The 14,769-nt window shown below is 51.5% G+C and overlaps 1 protein-coding gene across 2 annotated transcripts; it reads left to right on the top strand.

Moving 5' to 3' along the window:
* Positions 1-3,909: 3,909 nt before the first annotated feature.
* Positions 3,910-14,225, top strand: WBP2 (WW domain binding protein 2). 2 transcript variants are annotated; one of them, XM_053569573.1, is made up of 8 exons: positions 3,910-4,157; positions 7,770-7,878; positions 9,869-10,004; positions 10,890-10,982; positions 11,549-11,683; positions 11,908-12,030; positions 13,025-13,101; positions 13,215-14,225. In XM_053569573.1, exons 1-8 carry the CDS (start codon positions 4,099-4,101, stop codon positions 13,266-13,268), a joined length of 786 nt encoding a protein of 261 aa, XP_053425548.1. In that variant the 5' UTR covers positions 3,910-4,098; the 3' UTR covers positions 13,269-14,225. The 2 variants fall into 2 exon arrangements, with proteins under 2 accessions (XP_053425548.1, XP_053425549.1); XM_053569574.1 differs by lacking the exon at positions 11,549-11,683 and having other exon boundaries at positions 3,916-4,157.
* The last annotated feature ends 544 nt before the right edge of the window (positions 14,226-14,769 follow it).

Raw genomic sequence — 14,769 nt, 5'->3', positions numbered from 1 at the left:
AGACCTGAGCTCAGAGAGCCCTCTTGCTACTGACCAGCTTCAAGTTACTGTTGTTGAGGCCTTTGGTGTGAGTGCTGGAAACAACCAACTCCTGCCAGGGCATGGGAGCAACCCTAGCAATGTGTTCACATGGTCATATGTTTTTATAAAACTTGCAAATGTTGGATACTCTAGCGGGAATCAGTTAAGCCTTTTATCTCTCTGTTCAGCTTCCTCTTCAAGACATTTCCCCTCCTGTCAGGAGGCCTCTGGGTGGCCACAACACTGCATATGCAAAACTGTGCTTTTTATTTCTTTTTTTTTTTTTTTTTGGTTTTTGGCTGGGGCTAGGTTTGAACCCGCCACCTCCAGCATATGGGACCAGCACCCTACTCCATGAGCCACAGGTGCCACCCCTGCTTTTTATTTCTTAACAAGAGCCTCCAAAATTATATAAGCTTCAAGCCCCGAAAAACTTGGATCTGCCTCTGCCTCCAACCTAGTTTGGCAAAGAAGTGGGGGTGGGGCTGGACAGTTATCCCCACCTTCTCATTTATGGTCCTTATAGCAGCCATTCCTGCATACCAATTGCTGGGTGAATTTTCTCTTTCATTTTGAATTTATCATTAATATTTAAAATATTAGGCTCAGCTCCTGTAGCTCAGCGGCTAGGGTGCCAGACACATACACTGGGGCTGGTGGGCGAACCCAGCCCAGGCCTGCCAAACAACAATGACAATTACAACAACAACAACAAAAATAGCCAGGCTTTGTGGCAGGTGCCTGTAGTCCCAGTTACTTGGGAGTCTCAGGCAAGAGAATCAATTAATGAGCGGCACCTGTGGCTCAAAGGGGTAGGGCGCCGGCCCTATTGGAGGTGGTGAGTTCACTACATTGCCCAGGCTGGTCTCAAACTCCCAGCCTTAAGTAATCTTCCACCTCAGCCTCCCACAGTACTAGGATTACAAGAATGAGCTGCTTTATAATTATTTTTACTATGTTCATTTTTTTTTTTTTTGAGACAGAGTCTCACTATGTCACCCTTGGTAGAGTGCCGTAGAGTCACAACTCACAGCAACCTCCACCTCTTGGGCTTAAGCGATTCTCCTGCTTCAGGCTACCGAAAAGTTGGGACTATAGGCGCCCGCCACAACACCCGGCTATTTTTTGTTGCAGTTACCACTGCTGTTTTAGCTGGCCAGGGCTGGGTTTGAACCCGCCACCCTCAGTATATGGGGCCAGGGCCCTACCCACTCAGCCACAGGCACCCCCTATTTATTTATTTTTTTGAGACAGAGCCTCAAGCTGTCCCCCTGGGTAGAGTGCCATAGCATCACAGCTCACAGCAACCTCCAACTTCTGGGCTTAAGCTATTCTCTTGCCTCAGCCTCCCAAGTAGCTGGGACTACAGGCGCCCACCACAACGCCCAGATACTTTTGGTTGTAGTTGTCATTGTTGTTTGGCAGGTCCAGGCTAGATTCAAACCCGCCAGTTCTGGTGTAGATGGCTGGCGCCTTAGCCACTTGAGCTACAGGCGCTGAGCCTGTTTATTTATTGAGACAGAGTGTCACTATGTCACCCATGGTAGAGTGCCATGGTGTCACAGCTCACAGCAACCTCCAACTCCTGGGCTTATGCAATTCTCTTACCTCAGCTTCCCGAGTAGCTGGGACTACAGGCGCCTGCCACAACACTCGGCTATTTTTTTGTTGCAGTTTGGCAGGGCCCTGGTTTGAACCCGCCACCCTCGGTATATGGGGCCAGTGCCCTACATCCCACCCCCTCCCCCCAGCTATTTTTATGTTGTTGCAGTTGTCCTTGTTGTTTTAGCAGGCCAGGTTAGATTCAAACCCTCCACCCTCTGTGCTATGGGCACTGAGCCAGAAAAAAAAATTAAAAATTTAAACAGCATAAAGAGGATAATCCAGGCTGGGTGTAGTGGCTCACACCTGTAATCCCAGCACTCTGGGAGTGAGGCAGGTAGATTGCTTGAACTCATGAGTTAGAGACCAGCGGGAGCAAGAGCCAGATCTGGTCTCAAAGTAGCCAGGCATTGTGGCAGGTGCTTGTAATCCTAGCTATGCAGGAGGCTGAGGCAAGGGATCTCTTGAGCCTAAGAGTTTGAGCTATGATGCAGTCTACCCAGGCTGACAGAGTGAAACTGTATCAACAACAACAAAAAGCACAGTCTGGCATGGCGCCTGTGGCTCAAGCAGCTAAGGAGCCAGCCACATACACCTGAGCTGGCAGATTCGAATCCAGCCCTGGCAGCCAAACAACAATGACGGCTGCAACCAAAAATGGCTGGGCGTTGTGGCAGGCGCTTGTAGTCCCAGCTACTTGGGAGGCTGAGGCAGGAGAATCGCTTTGCCCAGGAGTTGGAGGTTGCTGTGAGCTGTGATGCCACGGCAGTCTACCCAGGGTAGACAGCTTGAGGCTCTGTCTCAGGGAAATAAAAAAAAAAAAAAGTACAGTCCATAGCGTGCTGAGTCACTAGCCCAACCCAAATCTCCAGACTCATGCCTCCATGGGAAAATGCCACAAATATTTTCTGGTGAATGTTTACAGAAATGTTATATGTATATCCTATTTTTTTTTTCGGCCGGGGCTGGGTATGAACCTGCCACCTTCAGCATATGGGACTGGCGCTCCACCCCTTTGAGCCACAGGCGCCGCCCTGTATATCCTATTTTTTATATAAATGCAAGTATATTTATGTACTATGCTGTACTTAATAAACCTTGACAAATCTTTCCCTATCAACAGAGTTTAACTTAATTCTTCATAAAGGCTATACAGATTGAATGTGCCAAAATTAATCTAACCATGCGAGGCAGATTTAATTACAACCATCCTTAACTCACTGCACTTGTCTTACAGAGTCCAAACTGGCCTTTCTTGCACAGGACCTCACAGAAGGCTGTTTCATGATTTTTCCTAGCGAGGCAGTTTTTGTTCCTTCTTATAGGAAACCCCCCTCAAAACATGAAATTGGTCACCCCATGTCAGGGAATCCGTTGAAGACTTAAAAATCAAACTCTGATCCCTTAAGATTAATGAGGTCCTGGGACTGCCACGTGGGATGTAAGGTTCCTATTCTCCCCCTCAAAGATTCGCCTTGGAGGTGGGAGAGTTAAGATAACTACAACTGCTCCGTGGAGGACGCCCAGGGCCGGGTCACGAGCTAAAATGAGTCAGCCCTATTTTGTAAACCGTATAACTCGATGGCGGGTCTCACACCGTGCCTAGTTCCACTCAATTATTCCAAGCCTTGTTCAAATCTTCCAGTGGGGACCCTTCAGGGAGGAAGGGAGGGACTACAAAACCAGAATATTCTAGAGGAAGCAGCGCCACTGCGAGGCCAGCTGCTTTGCAGGCACAGGGCGATTTGCGTCCTCCCACCCAGTGAACGTGGTGTAGGGATCGTGGAGGCGCTGGCCCATCCTTCCCTCCCCACTCGGAGATCCTCACAGCCCACCCTGTTGTTGTTGTTGGGTCTGGTTAAAGGAATGGCAGTTTATTCGGACTCAGCCAAGCCACCACGTCCTGGAAGAAACTGGGCCGTAGGCTGTTAGATCTAAGAGGCTGCAGTGACCCCCACGTCTAAGTGCTCCATAAACGTCTGCTGAGTGAAGATGTCCCGTATGTGATAGATCAGAGTGTCATATGTTGGCGTGAGCTCTCTGAGTCAGCGTCCCTAGGCCTTTAAGATTATGCCCTGGGAAAAGCCAAACTGCTTATTCCAATCCCACTGAGGAGGCGGGGTGGGACATGCACAAGCCGATTGGTTATGCAAATAGTGGAGAAGCTCCAAGCCTAGGTGAGACTACAAATTCCAGAATGCAACCTTCCGCCAGCCGAAAAAGAGGGCGAGGTGGCGGGAGCATTGCCTCCTGGGAATTGTAGTCTTCAACTGGTTTATGATGCAGGCGAAACTCGGGGGGAGGGGAGATGGAGTAAACTATTACCACGTGACGCTAGAGATCAGGTGGTTGGCCCAGCCTCCACAGAGGAGCTGTGATTGGCTGACTGTAATACGAACGACGCCACTGGGGGCGGGCCAAAGAAGGGCGCAAGCGCCCTTAGTTGCGAGTCTCGGGACCCCTTTCCGAGAGACCATGGCGCTCAACAAGAATCATTCGGAGGGCGGCGGAGTAATCGTGAACAACACCGAGAGGTGAAAACAATGCGGAAGGATCCTGGAGGACCGAAATTTGGGTGTCTAGGGTGTGGGTGGAAGGTGGTGGGCCGTGGGTCCTGGGCCACGGGCGGTGGGGAGTAAACCCTTGGAGAGAGAAAACCGGTGGAGTGCGAATGTGGGGGGGGTAACGGCTGGGGGCGGGGCTGGGAGAAGGTTGGGCGGGTCGTGGGGGAGGAGCCAGAATTTTGCGATTAGCTGGGGGTGGGGGCGGGAGTGGGTGCGGCAGGGTAGGGACGGCTTTTCGAAAAGGGCGATTAGTGGGGCCTAGGGGTGGTTCTTGAGCCCTTTTCCAGAATTATGACTTTGAGAGTTGGGAGGACCATCCAACAAAAATAATTGTCATTTATTGGACGTTTACCGTGTTACTACGTGTCATAGTACCTTCTTTAATACTTAAATTTTGTGCGGCAGAAACTATTTTATACGCGTTTCACAGATGGGGAACTAAGGCACAGAGAGCTTAAGTACCTTGCCGAGATCACCACTCTGTAAAAGAGATGGCAAATTCCAGGAAGGGAGTCTTGACTCCCAAGTTAGTTAATAGGATCAACTACCAGTATACAGCTTTCCATTATATTCGCTCAGGTTCCAGGTGAGAAACTAAGGCCCCAGAAGTGAAATTAAATAGATGACGTTTGTCAAACATCTAACACGATTCCTGGCCCTGTGTGGGTCCTTGAAAAGGTTAGTCCCGGGCGGCGCCTGTGGCTCAGTCGGCGAGGGTTGCGGGTTCAAACCCGGTCCCGGCTGAACTGCAACCAAAAAATAGCCGGGCGTTGTGGCAGGCGCCTGTAGTCCCAGCTACTCGGGAGGCTGAGGCAAGAGAATCGCTTAAGCCCAGGAGTTGGTGGTTGCTGTGAGCTGTATGATGCCATGGCACTCTACCGAGGGCCATAAAGTGAGACTCTGTCTCTACAAGAAAAAAAGAAAAGAAAAGGTTAGTCCCTTGCCTCTTTCTATTGAAAGCCTATTGGCTTGGATCACTCCTCAGGGCAGAGGTCTCCTAACTTCAAAGTTATCTCTACTATCCCCAAACCCCCTAACCCCTTGCCTAATGCAGTCTGTCTCTCCCAGTCTTGCAACTCCTTGGATGGCTTATCTCTCCTTTTGCTTCTGGGGTATTTGAGAATCAGACCAGCCAGCCCTGGGTTGAACTATGCTGACCCTAAATCGCCTCTTGAAGGCAGATGGAGTTTAGGAAGAACCTCAGTCTCCAAGGTAGACATGGTGGAGTCAGAACCTTATAGTCACCTAACCTGTCACTTGGGAAGACTTGATGAGTCAGAGAACACCTAGGGTGACCCCGCCTCAGAATGCTTACCTTCCCTCCATCTTACCTGCTCATAGTCTGAAGAGCCCAACCCGTTCCTTGTAATTGCTTCTTTTCTCTGAGCTGTACTCTTTTATTGTACCTGTTTTATTTCACACTTAACCCCTTGTCCATTCAAGAAAGTGGTGATATTTGGGAGGAGGGAGAAGATAAATAGAACCATGTAAACTTGAACCTTTTAATCATGTAATCAGAGAAACCTCATGTTGCTCACTGGTTTGTTGCACCTCTGTGTTCAAGTCATTTCCCAGGCCAGGGCAGCTTTTGATGCCATTTGGCAACATCTTTGGGGACTGTTTTTCTTTCTCAGTAGGCCTTTTGTGGGACAAGAACATATCTGTCCTGCTGGGCCTTCTACATGGCTTAGGGCTCAGCACTGCTACATAAGTGGGTGCCCTGTTTTAGAAAGTGCTTCAGTGGGAGGCACCTGTGGCTCAGTGAGTAGGGTGCCGGCCCCATATGCCGAGGGTGGCGGGTTCAAACCCAGCCCCAGCCAAACTGCAACAAAAAAAAAAATAGCCGGGCGTTGTGGCGGGCGCCTGTAGTCCCGTCTGCTTGGGAGGCTGAGGCAGGAGAATCGCGTAAGCCCAAGAGTTAGAGGTTGCTGTGAGCCGTGTGATGCCACGGCACTCTACCCGAGGGCAGTACAGTGAGACTGTCTCTACAAAAAAAAAAAAAAGAAAGTGCTTCAGCTTCATGTCTGAATAAGTTGTGTCTACAATAATTGAAGTTTAAGTCCAACATTCAAAACGTGATATTTAAAATAGTGTGGGCGGCGCCTGTGGCTCAGTCGGTGGGGCGCTGGCCCCATATGCCCAGGGTAGCGGGTTCAGGCCCAGCCCCGGCCGAACTGCAACCAAAAAAAAAATAATAATAAAATAGTGAAACTAGGGTGGTGCCTGTGGCTCAAAGGAGTGGCGCACCGGCCCCATATGCCAGAGGTGGCGGGTTCAAACCCAGCCCTGGCCAATAACTGCAAAAAAATAAAATAAAATAAATAAATAAATAAAATAAAATAGTGAAACTTAGGGCCAGGCGGGTGGCTGATGCCTGTAATCCTAGCACTCCGGGAGACTGAGAAGGGTGGATTGCTTGAGGTCAGGAGTTTGAGACCAACCTGAGCAAAAGCAAGACCCCGTCTCTAAAAACTAGCTTGGAGCAGGTGGCGCCTGTGGCTCAGTGAGTAGGGCGCCAGCCCCATATGCCAAGGGTGGGGGGTTCAAACCCAGCCCCAGCCAAACTGCAACAAAAAAGTAGCCGGGCGTTGTGGTGGGCGCCTGTAGTCCCAGCTGCTTGGGAGGCTGAGGCAAGAGAATCGCGTAAGCCCAAGAGTTAGAGGTTGCTGTGAGCCATGTGACGTCATGGCACTCTACCCAAGGGTGGTACGGTGAGACTCTGTATCTACAAAAAAAAAAAAAAAACTAGCTTGGAGCTGTGGTGGGCGCCTGTAGTCCCAGCTACTCAGGAAGCTGAAGACAAGGGGATCACTTGAGCTCAAGATTTTGAGGTTACTGTGAATTATGATGTCATGACACTCTACCAAGGGCAGCACAGTGTGACTCTGTCTAAAAAATAAATAAATAAAACAGTGAAACTTTACTCTTCTAGTCATGAACCTCTTTGAGAATGATGGAAGCTGCAGACTTCCCCTCTCAGAAAAATGCACATACCCAACCATCTCATGGGCTTCATGGACAGATATCCCTGAAGACCCAGCTTTTTTTTTTTTTTTTTTGCAGTTTTTTTTTTAGCTGGGGCTGGGTTTGAACCTCCCACCCCCGGCCTATGCAGCCGGTGCCCTACTCCTTTGAGCCACAGGCGCCGCCCCAAGACCCAGCTTTAAAACCCCGGGTTTTAAAAGAATCCTGAAGGAGGCCTTTTTGTAATATGTAGAGTCATGTTTTAGACAAGTTCATATATTAGAGTTGAAAATGATACCCCCAGGAAAACCAGTTCACTTGTGATGCCCCCAGGAAAATCCGTTCACTTATCACAAGTAGTTAAAAGAGAAGAGTTAACCCAGATAATCTAGCTTGCCTTGAAGGATGATGGCTGAGCCCTGCAGATCTGCTGTTGTGTTGGTCACTTGGCCGTAGTGGGGGTGGGGAATTCTGTGGAACCCTAACCTGCTCATCTATTCCATGGCTGTATTAATAGTTTCAGCACAGCACTGTTGAGGCAGTTGGGTGCACTGTCTGGGGATGGTTACGTCACATCTCCGTACTGTCTCATCACAGCCTTTCCTCTTCTCGTCACAGCATCTTAATGTCCTATGATCATGTGGAACTTACATTTAATGATATGAAGAATGTCCCAGAAGCCTTCAAAGGGACCAAGAAAGGCACTGTCTACCTTACCCCTTACCGGGTGAGTTGTACCGCAGGATGGTTGGTTTGGAGTCTCATTACTCTTGGAGGTGGTGTGAGTCTTACTTAGTCTTAGGACTGCCTCAGGCTTGTGAATTGTGTGGCTTTTTTTTTTTTGCAGTTTTTGGCTGGGGCTGGGTTTGAACCCACCACCTCCAGCATATGGGTCCGGCACCCTACTCCTTTGAGCCACAGGTGCTGCCTTTTTTTTGAGACAGAGTCTCAAACTGTCTCCCTGGGGGCAGCGCCTGTGGCTCAGTGAGTAGGGCGCCGGCCCCATATACCAAGGGTGGTGGGTTCAAACCCTGCCCCGGCCAAACTGCAACAACAAAAAAAAATAGCCGGGTGTTGTGGCGGGCGCCTGTAGTCCCAGCTACTCGGGAGGCTGAGGCAAGAGAATCGTGTAAGCCCAAGAGCTGGAGGTTGCTCTGAGCCGTGTGACGCCACGGCACTCTACCGTGGGCGGTACAGTGAGACTCTGTCTCTACAAAAAAAAACAAAACTGTCTCCCTGGGAAGAGTGCTGTGGCGTCACAGCTCAGGGCAACGTCAAACTCTTGGGCTTAAGTGATTCTCTTGCTTCAACCTCCCAAGTAGCTGGGATTACAGGTGCCTACCACAGCGCCCAGCTGTTTTTGGTTGTAGGGGGTCATTGTTTGGCAGACCCAGGCTGGATTCGAACCCGTCAGTTCTGGTGTATGTGGCCGGTGCCTTAGCTGCTTGAGCTATAGGTGCCGACCACTAGGCTCTTTAGGTGAAGCTAAATTGAACACTGGGCAGTGAATCCAAGCAAAGTCCAGAGCTGCTGCTGCACCATTTCTATGTACTTGTTTGCAGCTGCTGGGATGACTTGGGTCTGGGGACAAGAGACTGTTACCGCATGTATTTTGATTGTTGTAAGAGTAACCCAGGAAGCCTGTGTGCATCCAGAGTGATAGATGTGGTAAACAGGATGCAGTTGCATAGCCTGCGAACTGGGCAGAGAGCCCGGCAGCACCCTGCAGAGTGAGAACTGCCAGGCTCCAGAATGGGCCTTGCCTGAGCATTAGTCCCCCGGACTCTAAGGTGGAGAAACACAAATGGATGTTCTTGGAAAAGGATCCCTGCCTGTAGCTATTTAAGACTTGTGATACCAAGGGTGACAAAGTGAGATGGTGTCTAAAAAAAAAAACTTAAAGATAGCTGGGGTGGCGCCTGTGGCTCAAGGAGTAGGGCACCGGTCCCATATGCCGGAGGTGGCAGGTTCAAACCCAGCCCTGGCCAAAAACCACACACACACAAAAAAAAAAGATAGCTGGAAGGATGTGGCGCCTGTTGCTCAGTGAGTAGGGTACCGGCCCCATATACCAAGGGTGGTGGGTTCAAACGTGTCCTTGGCCAAACTGCAACCAAAAAAAAAAGATAACTGGAAGGAAAAGAGCACATTTTCAGGTCCTAATCTCCACAACTTTGCGGAGACCAGAGTCTCAAAACCTGACCTCTGGAGGCTCAGGTTATGTCTTCAGTCACAAATTGAAGTCATGGGTTTAAAACTAACCAAAGAGTTGTCCAAGCACAGGATACTCTTGCTTCTGTTGGGGCAGTGACATCTTGGGAAGGCTATGACAGTCCCCTTTCTCCTGGGAGTTAATGCCCCTGCCATGCCATCGTTCTCCGTCCGGCAAAATTCAGGCTGGAGACTCCTCTTTTCAGGAATCCTTTCCTAACTTGTCTCTGCCTGCTCTTCCCCAGCTTTGTAGGCCTCTTCATTTATGTGCCATATCTGCCACCTCCACCCTGCCACTTAAATGACAGTGCAGTCTGTCCCTCTCACACACACTGTCTGTGATCGGCATGTTTTTCTCAAGTTACATAAGGCTGCTGCTCTAGGAGCGTGTGGTGCAGAGAGGGCCCTGAGGCTGCCAAGCCTGGGAGCAGACTCATCACTCGCAGGACGCAGGAGGAGGGAGCCCTGGGTCAGGTGCTCATGGCCCTCCGCCCCTCTCCCTGCAGGTCATTTTCCTCTCCAAGGGGAAGGACGTCATGCAGTCCTTCATGATGCCGTTTTATCTGATGAAGGACTGTGAAATCAAGCAGCCTGTGTTTGGTGCAAACTATATTAAGGGAACAGTGAAGGCTGAAGCAGGAGGTAGGTGATGGGGTGCTCAGGGACATGGAGGGGGCTTTTAGGGAGGTGCCCTGGGTGTCTCTGACTGCTGCCTTGTGGATACCCTCCTTGGACCCCTACTGCCCTAGCCTGGCCTTTTTCCTGGCTCAAGAGGAACCCTTGGGCTGCCAGCTGGGCAGCAGAGGTGGGTTTTGGTTGCTAAGTGCTGGGACAAAATCCTAGTATTAAAGATGGCAGCTCAGATCACCCTTTCAGAGACTACAACTAAATAAAGATGCTAATTGTGACCTGGGGAGTGTGTACAAATTTTAGATTCTAGAAGGATCTGTGTCAGATTCTTGGGAAAGGCCTTTTCTCAAGAGCCAGGAACAGGCAGTTGCCCCCTGGGAAGCCTGAAAGGCCCAGTTTTGTGGCCAGCTCTTTTGTAGACACCAGAGGCCTCTGCATTGAACTTACCTTCACACCTAGCCAGGCCTAAGCCTTGATTTTGAGGAGCTCTTGGTCTACTTTTGGGCACCAGGCTAGAGGGGCCGGGGGCCATCCTTTAGCTCTCTCAGAAAAATAGATCTACTCTGAACTGGAACATCAGTTATTGCTGAATATACTTCCTCCAGGGAGGTTGCTGAGTGCTAAAACCAAACCAAGGTGGCCTTAGTGCCTGTGTTTACCAGGCCGGGGAGTGGGGACTGGGCTTTTTCCAAGAAGGAAAAGCCTCCTGTTCGAAGGGGGCAGATGGGTACAGAGGAGCCAGGCCAGACTGCAGCGCTAGCTCATAGGCGGGGATCAGGCCAGAGCAGCCATGGCCCAGAGACAGAAGCCCTGCACGTTGCAGGTCCTTTCCCCACAGGCCTGCTCCGGTGTCACCTCTTTTCTTTTCCTTCCCTGTGCTGCTTGTTCACTTTGCAGGTGGCTGGGAAGGCTCTGCTTCCTACAAGTTGACCTTCACAGCAGGGGGCGCCATTGAGTTTGGACAGCGGATGCTCCAGGTGGCATCTCAAGGTAGGAGATGGGGTTCTACAGATTAAGGGCCAAGAACACGTTAGTGTGGGGCTTTTACTTTTTATTTTACTTTTTAAGCACTCAGGAGCTAAGTGTGTGGGCACCAGGTTGACCAGGCCTGAGGACTGGGAAGAAAGCCTGTAATTACCATTGGCCCTTATCTCCAAGGCTGGGTTTCCCTTGCCTGGTGCTAGTATATGACATTTCAACAGAGGTGTTCAGAGTCAAGGACATTTTTACAGTGGCCTGCTAAAAACAAAAACCCAGCCATTAAGCTATCATTTGCAACTAGTCTAAATCCCCAAGCGATGTGCTCAGCACACAACCTCCCAGCCCCTCCCCGTACCGTCCTTGCCCAGGCTCTGACCTCTCTCCCATCTTCTCCCCTTGCCTCATCCCTGGCCCAGGAAGACGCAGAGGTGGGTGGAGAGTGGAATGGAGTGGGTAGGGCATGCCTGTGGGGCACAGGCTTGGGCCCAGCAGCTCCCCTCTGCAGGCAGCAGGGCCATCCTCTCCCAATCCCCAAGGCAGGCGACACTCACTTCTCTCTCCCCTTGTGCTTATAGCCTCCAGAGGTGAAGCCCCCAATGGAGCCTATGGGTACTCTTACATGCCCAGCGGGGCCTATGTCTTTCCCCCGCCAGTCGCCAATGGAATGTACCCCTGCCCTCCTGGCTACCCCTATCCACCGCCCCCACCTGGTGAGTGTGTCCTTTGCTGTCCATCCTCACCCCATCCACCCATTAACTACTCCTCCCAAGCCAGGGGGCCATAGAGGAGACACTTCAGGACTAACGAGAAGCTGGAGAGGCTTGAAGGGGGTGCCAGCTGAGGGGCTGGGCTGTATGGCTCCCATGGAGGCAGCCTTCAACAGCAGCGTGGCTTGGGCACTCAACTATGTCCCTGTCGCTCCCTTGCTGAGCAGAGTTCTATCCAGGACCTCCCATGATGGATGGGGCCATGGGGTATGTGCAGCCTCCACCACCGCCCTATCCTGGGCCCATGGAACCTCCAGTCAGCGGCCCTGATGTCCCCTCCACTCCTGCAGGTGAGGCCCCTGGGCTGCCTCCTGAGGTTGTACAGAGAGCCTCAGAGATGCCACCAGCTGGGAACCCCAAATAATAGATGAACCCTGGCCTAGGGACTAGCCCAAGGGACCCCTGCCTGGGGGTATAGATCTGGATTCCAGTCCCCCAATCCCTTAGCCACGTGTCCTGGGTCTAGGAATGGTGCCCAGTATGCCTGAATCTTGTCATCTACAAATAGATGATCATAGTGCCATCTGGTGGGATTGGGTTGGGGATTAGCTGGGGTAAGACATGTGAAAGGGCTAGAAAGGACAGTGCCAACACATGGCAAGTGCTCAGGAAATTTTAACTGCTGTTGGGCAGCGCTTGTGGCTCAGTGGGTAGGGCGCCGGCGCCATATATCGAGTGTGGTAGGTTCAAACCTGGCCCCGGCCAAACTGCAACAAAAAAATAGCCAGGCGTTGTGGCAGGTGCCCATAGTTCCAGCTACTCAGGAGGCCAAAGCAAGAGAATCGCCTAAGCCCGTGAGTTGGAGGTTGCTGTGAGCTGAGATGCCACAGCACTCTACCCAGGGCGATAGAGTGAGACTCTGTCTCTACAAAAAAAAAAAAACAAAAAGAAGAAGAAAAAGTTGGCTCAGTGAGCAGGGCACCGGCGCCATATATCGAGGGTGGTGGGTTCAAACCTGGCCCCGGCCAAACTGCAACAAAAAAATAGTTGGCATTGTTGGCGGGCACTTGTGGTCCCAGCTACTTGGGAGGCTGAGGCAAGAGAATCGTGTAAGCCCAGGAGTTGGAGGTTACTGTGAACTGTGACGCCATGGCACTCTACCGAGGGCGATAAAGTGAGACTCTGTCTCTAAAGAAAAAAAAAAAAGAAAGAAATTTTAACTGCTGTTTTTACTGATGCACCTGGGCCTTGGGGGCCAGGGGTCACAGGCTGAGCTCAGCCTTTGAGGAAGCCACAGGAGGGGGCGGTGTTTATCACCAACACTGGGTGTGTTTGCTCTCCCAGCTGAAGCCAAGGCCGCAGAAGCAGCTGCCAGCGCCTATTACAACCCCGGCAACCCACACAATGTCTACATGCCTACGGTGAGTGGGGGTGGCGGCACCAGGGCAGCCCCCTTATCCACAGAGTTAGGAACAGGGAGACCTTATTTGGTTTTGAATCTTCTAATGTCATCTTTTCTTTTTTCCTTCTTTAGAACCAGCCTCCACCACCTCCCTACTACCCCCCAGAAGATAAGAAGACCCAGTAGACCCTCCCACCTCCCACCCAGTGCCCCTTCCTTTTCCTCCCTGGGGCTGAGGCTGGGGCTCAGGGAGGGGGGGGGGGCCTTGTTCTTCCTCCAGGTCTGATTATAAACAGTCACTAAAACTAGCGCTGTGGGACAGAGGGGCCCCTGGCCTCTGGAGAGGCACCACCCAGCTTCTTGTGCCAGCTCGAAGCCCATGGCACTGCTCAGTGCACCTCCCTCAACCATCTCTGGGCTCTCCTTGGGAGCACAGGGCATCCTCTTGTTCCTGTTTTGCTCTTGTAGCTTCTGCCTACCAGGGACTCTCTGGCCACCTCCTCCACCTCAGTCCAGCTCCCTTGGTCTGGTCCACTGCACTCAGCCTCATGGCCCTCAGACCAGGCCCTGCCAGGCCTGCTCACGTCCTGTGCTGGCCTGTTCCTAGCGTGGAAGGGACTGTCCTGTGGACCATCTGCCCACATTCTGTTAGCCAGGCTCCAGCCCCACCCACACTCTCCTCTTCTTCCTTCTCTGCCCTTGGTCATGCTGTTGCCACCTCTGTGACTTTTGAAGCTTAAGCTTCCAGCGGTTGGGTGGTGTTGGGGGCAAGGCCACTGTGCCTGGGAAGGAAGCCCCTCCCTGTCCCTGCTAGTGTTTCTGGAATTTGCTTTCCCTCTCCTCTCTCTCCCCTCTAGAAGGGGTTTCTTCACTGGAACTGGAGAATGCACGTCTGTTCTGTCTTGCCACTGGGGGCTGCTGGGTGGGCTGGGAACAAGGACTCTGACCCTGCTCCAGCCCCTCAGCCTGCCCTCTTCCCTTTGAGCTTCATGCCCCTTGGATGTGCTAAAATTTGCTCTTGTTTCTTCCTGGACTGGCCACAAAGTGAGGAGATGGTTATTTAAAGAGAATTCCCTATTTATTTGACAAAAAAAAAAATTCAGTTAATATATTAATGTGAAATAAACCCTGTTTGCACCTTGATTTCTTTGCTAAAAATGTGAAATAGTAAAAATGAAGTAACAACCCTTTCTGGCTCTGCATGTGGTTACCCAAGTGACCAAGGAAGAACAGCTTTCTGGCTGCAGAGGGCCCTGGGAGGCTCTGGGAGACCGTTCCTCCAATGGAAAGCCCCTTGTTCTCATGGACCATTTGGTCTTCATGACAGCTCTGCCTGTAGGGTCTCAATCCTCTGTGCTCTACCCTAGGAATCCCCTGGGACCTGGGCAGGAGGGTGTTCAGGCCTGCTGGCCTGTCCCCTGCTGGCTGCAGGGGGGATTGCATTTCTGGCCCAGGCTTCTGAGGGAGGAGGCCCTAGGCCTCTGGAACATGTGGAGACAGAGACTGCACTCTGGAAGCCTGGCTTCCTGCCACCCTCCTGTGATCCTGGTGGGAAGGGAAGTGGAGAGACCCAAAGGCCCCACATGCCCCTGTGCTTCTCAGCTGAGGCCCGGGGCGCGGGGTCAGCAAGTCACAAAGGTCTGAGAAAGCCCAGTGTTGGCCCTTATGAACCAAGTCCACCTTCATG

Source organism: Nycticebus coucang, chromosome 18 (assembly GCF_027406575.1).
Source record: "Nycticebus coucang isolate mNycCou1 chromosome 18, mNycCou1.pri, whole genome shotgun sequence".
Taxonomy (NCBI): domain Eukaryota; kingdom Metazoa; phylum Chordata; class Mammalia; order Primates; family Lorisidae; genus Nycticebus; species Nycticebus coucang.
The sequence above is the reverse complement of the archived record's forward strand: the minus strand, read 5'-3'. Positions and strand labels throughout refer to the sequence as shown.

Coding starts and splice junctions, on each gene's coding strand:
- WBP2 (XM_053569573.1), top strand. CDS start 4,099: ATGGCGCTCAACAAGAATCATTCGGAGGGCGGCGGAGTAATCGTGAAC. Junction 7,879..9,868: donor TCTACCTTACCCCTTACCGG/GTGAGTTGTACC, acceptor CTCTCCCTGCAG/GTCATTTTCCTCTCCAAGGG. Junction 10,005..10,889: donor AGTGAAGGCTGAAGCAGGAG/GTAGGTGATGGG, acceptor TTCACTTTGCAG/GTGGCTGGGAAGGCTCTGCT.